The 7849-nt window shown below is 43.5% G+C and overlaps 1 protein-coding gene across 1 annotated transcript; it reads right to left on the reverse strand.

Moving 5' to 3' along the window:
* Positions 1-3800: 3800 nt before the first annotated feature.
* On the reverse strand, positions 3801-7639 carry FAM162B (family with sequence similarity 162, member B; the record flags this gene model as incomplete). The annotated part of the gene is made up of 3 exons (XM_010148746.1): positions 3801-3899; positions 4110-4218; positions 7528-7639. Coding segments are annotated over 3 exons (320 nt in total), but the record flags the coding sequence as incomplete, so codon positions are not given.
* Positions 7640-7849: the final 210 nt, after the last annotated feature.

Consider the following 7849-nt stretch of genomic DNA (forward strand, 5'->3'; position numbering starts at 1 on the left):
AATTGGAATGTGAAAAATATTTATTTAAATTGTGAAACTTTTATGCATTACTTAACTTTACGACACACTGTTGAAGTTTATTTATAAAATGTATTTAAAGACTTAATAGATATACATATATAATGCTAATTACCTAATATAATATTGAATATATTGAAAAAGCTTTTTCTGAATTACATGGGAAGAGGACTATTTCAGAGGTTTTCAAATTGGAATCAGCCGAGGGCTTGCTGGTCATTTGATGTTGGCTCTGTAATTTAAAGCTGCTAAATGGCATTAAAAGTCAGCCACAAATGCCGCAATTTGTAGTGGAAGCAGTTGCTGCAGTCACCGCAAGAACGCTGCGACCGCCAACGACAGAGGTGGTTGATTTGCACAAATCACCGAGCAGGTGGCTTACAGCTGTCTCCTGTCAAAATGTGGTGGCACCACTTTAGTTTGAGAAACGCTGCAATGTTTGCCTTTCTAGTACAGTTGCTTCTTAAAAGCTTAGACAAGTAGGTGTTGTTATTTTGACCAAATACGCTGCCGCCACTTGAATTGCTCTTTAACTCGGTTTTCTTTGGCAAGACAACAGAAATGCTGCAGTGAAGAACGAGCAGTGAATCACTCCAGTTGAAGGAAAAGCTTGTTGTACTGTAAATAGCATTAAGTATGTGGACACCAAAACTAACTAAAAGTTACTGTCATCTAAATATTTAGGCGCTACAGTATACAGTGTTTGCTGTTAAACACTAGAAGAAATAGAATTCTAATATTTACATTAACAGTTTTGACTACAGAAAAAAGTATGCTCGGCTTTGACTTGCATATAAGTAGTGTTTCCGGTGTATTAGTAGTATATCTCATTTGGAGAAATTAATACTTTGGGTTAACCCTGAAGTCTGATTATTTTTTATTACCTGTAATTAATGTATTAACATCAGACTGCTGGGTTAAGTGAAATCCTTGACATATGACAGCACTTCCTGCTTCATAAAGAGCTGCAATCGAAACTTCAAATTACTTACCCCACGGCACTGTGCTTGTCACTAAACAATATCTTAATGCACTGAAAAATACAGGTTCAAGGTGGTATCATTTACAGAACCATTTTATATTTAGAGGTTTTTTTTACACGCGAGTTAAGTTTCTAAGATGTTTCACTTTGATGTTACAGCAATATATACAATATTGTAGTTGAACGTGGGACTTGAAGTGGATTTTCTAAGACTAATGGTCAGTTTTGGCTAAAGATGTAACTGGGAGGGAAGAAACCTCTTTCTGAAGTCTTTTTAGTGGAAGATAGAACTGTATATAGGAGTGCTGTTACTTTATGAACTCTGAATAATGAGATATTTTAGCAAATGACACTTTAAACCTAGATTTGTACAGCATAAACAGTTTTGAATAGTGTGATAATACTGAGTACAGCTGCCAAATTTTCATATAATGTTAGATGATTGTATTTGTGCCCTTTTTACTCTCATAGTTTTAGGTTTTCATATACTGATCTTCCTTCTTTTCCCCACCCCATCTGTTCAAAGTACAGGGTAAGAGTCATGGAAATCTACCAGGATTACTAGTAAATGCTGACTTTCGATGTTGTTCTAGTGTAAGAAAATGATTCAGGTAACAGGGTATTCCATTGTTTCTAACAACCTTCTTTTGATAACATAACCAGCTGTGCCTGCTTTTTATTTGGAGAACCCTGTAAAAACTGCATTTATAAGCCTCTCTAATTTAAACCAAATCTGAACTATAAAAATCTTGCTTAAAATACTTGAAAATGAAAAAAAGGAGGGGACATTTGAAGTATTATATTTGTTTTGAAAGAATGTCTTTGGTTGTGTGGATATGTTATTGTATATTGTGAACGGTTAGTGACTGCACTTTATGCCTTTAGATGAATTGTATTTCATGCCTCTGGTACATTTAACTGTAATGGTTTGAAAGGGAACTAAAATTGATGGACTTGAGCTGATGAGAATCATTCAAACTCAACATTTGGTTTACCCTAAGATTGTTAAAAAAATAATAATTCTACTTTAAAGGATCACCTTACAGGATGGCCTCTCCTATTTTGTGACTGGGATTACATCACACTTTGTTAAAAGCACAGAAATGGACAATATAAACCCAGAGATGGTGACTTGAGGTCAGCTCTGGTACAGCCATTTTAGATAAGGGGTGAGGGTATGATGTTGTCTAAACCAGTGTGGAGGGGAAAAAAAATAACAGTTGCGAGAGGAAAATCTGTTTGAAGTTTGGTATTTGATATGGAATCTGAAGCGCCCCATCAGTTACAAAGCCCGTTTAAAAATACAGGTGTCTGGATTTTGTGGTTTTGGTTTTAATTAAAAGGGTACCATTTGTTCTGCTTAAATGTGAATACTAACAAGCTAAATCTATGCAACTATGCAAAGCGTGAGATTTTGGGTTTTAGTTCCCTACTCTTGATACACTGACTCATATCTGATTTTCTTTTTTGTCATCACTGCACTTTTGTCCGAGGGCTGGTTCACACAGCTTTTTAATTTTCTAGTATCTGCTTTAGACAGTGTTGCTAGCAGCAATCAGAAAATAGTAATAACGTTGGCACAGAAATAAGTTAGCTGTAGAACAAGTTTCCAACTGGAAAATATTTATTGTCGGGTCTGTCTTTAAAATTAAAAAAAAAAGAGAGAAGATGCACTATTGTCTTTCCTCCACGGTTAGTTCTCAGTTGGTTGAATTTATTGCATCGTGCAACTGAGGGGTTTTGTCACAGGTCTGCCACTGGATGCGTGAAGTTTGACCGTGACCTCAGGAGTCTGCTGAAACCTGGAGCGAGACGTTTCAGTTACTCACGGCACGCTCTCTTCATGTCACGTGTGGCAACTAAGACGCCTGTACTAACTTCAGGTCGTAGCAGTGCATCTTGAAAGCCAGGCCAAAGGCCCATTACTGTAACGGAACACATATGAGTAGTATGCAATATTATGGAATGTTAAATCTCCAAATACCGTACAGAAACCAATAAAACCTATTTTACAGATGTTTGGTGTATTCGTTTAGTGTTTTAGTAAGTGTGGCTGCTTAAACTAGGAAAATGCCAACGCCATTTCGAATGCAGCGCTGACGGCGAAGGCGTTCAAACGGGCCGGTGTGTGCACCCCAGAGCTCGCTGCTGTCACCGGGCAGAAGGCGCTTCGCGTTGAAACACCCTGTGTAATCACGTGACCAAACGCTTGTCCTGTCCCTGGCTGCGCTTGGGGATTCCCCATGAAACTTAGAAGGACTCGAGAATCTGTGGGATTATCAGGTCATTTCCCCTCCCTTCTCCAAACCTTCTCGGTGGATAAGATTTCTGGCTGAGTTACGGTTTGTTCAGAATTGCACAGGTCTCCTTGTTTTTGCAGTTTTCATGCCTTCGCTACTGCTCGGACTTTCACCTTTCCCTGAAAAAGTACAGCTAGCTTTTCCTGTAAGGAACTCCTGCCCATGTAACAGCTCAAGATAAGCCTGAAAGAAGGTTTTTAAAGACTTCTGAAGTTTTTAAGATAGGGGAAACTTGGCTCCCCCCATACATGGTGTTCTTAGCAAACCACCTCATCTCCTCTGAAATTAGTTACTGCTTTTAATCAGGTGGAAAACATTCCAATTTTAATAATTTGCAACGAGTACATTGAGTATCTCTCTAAGAGACCCTCCATTTCTTTTTGTGATCCTGTAGCTACTCGTTGGCTCCATGCTTTCCTGTTTGTTGGTGAAATTCACTGATGGCTCTCGGAAGGTGTTAATTTTGCTCCTACAAGGTACACTCAGCATTCCGTAGTAAGTTACTTTGTCTTCGACTCCACGGCGAGTGCGGCCTCTTCCCGCCACTTGGCCTTCTTCGCCAGGTTCCAGCTGGTGAGGGACTCGTGACGCGCGGCAGCCTGCGGAAGTAAAACGCCTCCTTAGGAGCGGTGTCCCTAGGAGGAGTGAGGATGTGCCTCGGGGGAAGTCAACAGCTACTGCATGGCAGGGTGACAGGGATGTAGGTCAGCTGGGCTGGGGGTGAGCTGCTGCCCTTCCTTTCCGTTTGCCTACTTCTCACTAATCCTGTCATCGTTACGCTAGTGGAAGCTACCGAGCGCCGTACTCACCTTCTTAGCCGAGGCGATCACCGCGAAGCAAGCGACGATTGAGAGGCCAATCATGATGTAACACGCTTTAACTCGCGCTTTGTTTCGGGCCCTGTCTAGCATCTCTGGCCTGCAATTGAAGTTATTGAACCGGAGTATTACAAACCTGGGAAGTCTCTCTTCTCCAAAGCATCGCAGACCAAACATCGCCGTTGAAAAAAAGAAACAGAATTAGTGTCTAAAACAAGCATTTTCAGCTTACCACAATTGGTTATGTACCACCCAAGAACTTGGTGTTTTCTGACCCTAAGCCATTTTCTGTGGAAATGAAACATTTAATGCATTTAAGCTGGGTTTTTTGTTTGGGTTTTGGTGGTTTTTTTCTGGAAAAAATATTGCTCATGCCATAAATACTTGCATGTAAATACACCAGAAATCATACCTTAAGCTCTATTTAAACACAGTGACAGTTAAGGGGGTTTGTCTTACTTTAAAGAGAAAGAGAAGTATATGTGGTGTCAACCAGATGTGGCAAAAGCAAGTTCCTGTTACTCCAGGTTAACTTTAGAAATTAATTCCTGTCGTATCTAACCTGTTTGGACGGTGCCCTGTACACTGGGGAGTTCACATCCTTGGAGAGTTGAGCAAACTGGAGTTTGTACTGCTACGTGTTACGATTTTGCTTCTTCCCAAAGGCGGCAGCTTTTACACAAAGTGGCGGCTAATCATAGAATCACAGAATGGTTTGGGTTGGAAGGGACCTTAAAAACCATCCAGTTCCAACCCCCCTGCCATGGGCAGGGACCCCTTCCACTAGACCAGCTTGCTCAAAGCCTCGTCCAGCCTGGCCTTGGACACTTCCAGGGATGGGGCATCCACAGCTTCTCTGGGCGACCTGTTCCAGTGCCTTCACCACCCTCTCCATGAAGAACTTCTTCCTGATATCCAATCTAACCCTCCCCACTTTCAGTTTAAACCCATTACCCCTTGTCCTGTCACTACAGGCCCTTGTAAAAAGTCCCCCCCAGCTTCCTTGTAGCCCCTTCAGGTACTGGAAGGTGCTATAAGGTCTCCCTGGAGCCTTCTCTTCTCCAGGCTGAACAAGCCCAACTCTCTCAGCCTGTCCCCATAGCAGAGGTGCTCCAGCCCTCTGAGCATCTTCGTGGCCAGAGGGCTCATGTCAGCCTTTGTGCTGTTGCAGGAACACCCGCCTCAGCACAAGCAACCTACGTGATTATTTTTGCTGGTCGTCAAAGGCAAAAGGAATGAGAACTTCTGCCCTGTTTGGCAGCCATTGCTGCCGGAGGGGGAGCGTGCAGCTCCTCTGTGCGAGCAGGCTGCATACCCTTGGGATCCCGCAGTACAGGAAATCTCCCCAGCACTGAAATGGCCTCAAAACTTTTGGCCAAATCTTCTTCTGGGTCAGACATTACACTTGGGAGTAGAGTTTTTAAGATGTTCATTAAATGCTGGCCATGCGCTGTTCTCCTTTCATAAATCACATGGGAATGCTTTATGTTCTATAATATTCAGAACGCGAGTATACAATATACATAGTTACAGATTTATATATATGTAAAAAGGATAGTTGCATAAACAATCCATTTTATGTTGTGAGTAAAGATCCTATAATGACATCTTCTCCCCCAAAACACCTTTGGCTTTACCTTAAAGAGGATGAGTGGTGGGATGGGGCAAGAGCTGGGGTTCCTACAGTGGCAGCTCAGCTCCCGGAAGCGTGTACGTGCCAAGGCCGAGGGCCGCGGCACTTCTCTCGAAGGCTCTGATGCACCAGAGGAGGGGAAGCCTCTCGGGCGGTGCCTGGCCACCCCCTTCCCTGCCAACGCGCACGCGTGCATCGTATGCCAGTAAACGCACCTTGTCTTAAAAACAAACTGCACACCAGGCTAGCACATAAACTCATTAATCCACTAATCCATTTGTAGCAACAAAAGCAAAACCATAAATGTTATTAGGCTGGCTTATTAGCCTAATCGTGTTTTGCAGTGCACTAATTGAAACTCTTCTGAAGCGCACTGTCGCTTTGCTCCCTGCTTTCTGCCTCTGCTTTAAGAAAAACAGACCTGATTATCTTCCTCCCTAATTGCAAATCAGGGCCTTTGCTACTCAGTTCTTCATCAAGACTCGGGTTAAACCTCTGATGAAGTCAGTAACAGCTGTTTTTTTTTAAAAAAACAACCTACCTTGAATAAGGACTGCAGATTTGACCCTTAATACAAACTATCTTCCACAGCCAGACTGTATTCCCCGGTAACAATATCTTGCAATCCTTTTGTTTTTCTAATAGTTAAGGCAGTGACACAACTGAGCTTCAATGTCTCACAATTAGTTTCTTTTAATATATTACTGTTTATCATCCTACAGTTCTAAAAAGTCTTTGCTCACCCAGAAAGCCCAAAGCGGTGACACGCACCTGGCAGGCCAACTACTGCACAGGAACGAGAAGTCTGTGTGCCTGTACGTGTGTGGACGGGCAAACGTGTGTGTCCTTATAAACACCTCCCGATGACTTCAGTAGCTTTTAGAGCTTCTGAGACCTCTCCGAACCTTTCCCTAGGTGGGACTCACACAGCGCGGGTGAGGTGGGACAGTGGAAAGCCACTGTCCAGCTCGGGAAACATCAGTGAAACTGTCAGGACCCACCGGCAACAGGCAGAAGATGTACCTGTTGCTTGACACAGCTCTGGATGCTGCGTGTGCTCAGCGTACCTAAGACAGGGACATACTGTGGTGATGAAGAGTAGCGTCCTGGAGAGAGATGTCTAACACGCTATCGAACATGCTAAGGAAAAGGCAGCAATTGGCATTAGAGTTCAGTGACTGACTCCCCCGGAGGATGCTGACTTTCAGTGAGTCGGAGCACTACAGAATCAGCGCAGTTTGGGTGGGAAGGGACCTTCAAAGATCATCTAGCCCAGAGAGTCAGCACGAATGAGAGGCTAAGGCTATGCCAAGTACTCGGTTTTCCTTGGTGGGGGGTGTTTCTCTCAATCTCCTTCCCTATTTTTCCTCGAATTCTATAATCAATCTTAATTTGTTGGCTGTAACCATTCAGTCAGGTCCCTTAGAACTGTTTATGGGAGATATAAACAGAAAATAAGGTTTACCACTAACATCCTTCTCCATTTGCACATTAGGAATAAACAAAATAAACAAGCCAGTACATGAATGTAACAGAGGCTATCTACTCAGATGGATCCAGTTCTTAATCCCAGGCTCTGGGGACCCCAGTAAGGGACATTTTTTCATCTTAACCTCTAACCAGGACAGGAAACTCTTTTGCCCTCTGATTTCCTTCCAAGTTTTCAGCGCTGAAAAACTGACTGGTTCAAACCCAGCGGAAAAGCTTTAGCTCAGGATCACGCCACCGCTTTCCCATCAGCTCCGTGTTCCCCTTGGACAAGAGCAGCGCACTTACGGGATCCTCAGAGGAATCTCTTCTTCTGTCTTGAAACGTCCAGTCCAGAGGAGGATTTTTTTGTCGAACTTGGAGGGTTTGTAACTCGCAACCACCTTGTGAGCCTGCTCGGCTTGAAGATTAAGAAAAAAACACTTCGTCACACCCTGCGCTAAAAGCGAGTGATGGGCGGGTGGTGCGTGTGGAAGGGGAAAACCTCTGCCCGGGAACGTTAACTCGGGGATTAAGCTTCCCCTCGGTCCGTCGCTCGGAGTTAGTTGTCTCCGTTACGTGGTCCCTGGAGTGCCCCCGCCTGCCGTGCGGGGCGCTGCGGTCGGGTTCG

Source organism: Eurypyga helias, unplaced genomic scaffold (genome assembly GCF_000690775.1).
Source record: "Eurypyga helias isolate BGI_N326 unplaced genomic scaffold, ASM69077v1 Scaffold46223, whole genome shotgun sequence".
NCBI classification, from domain to species: domain Eukaryota; kingdom Metazoa; phylum Chordata; class Aves; order Eurypygiformes; family Eurypygidae; genus Eurypyga; species Eurypyga helias.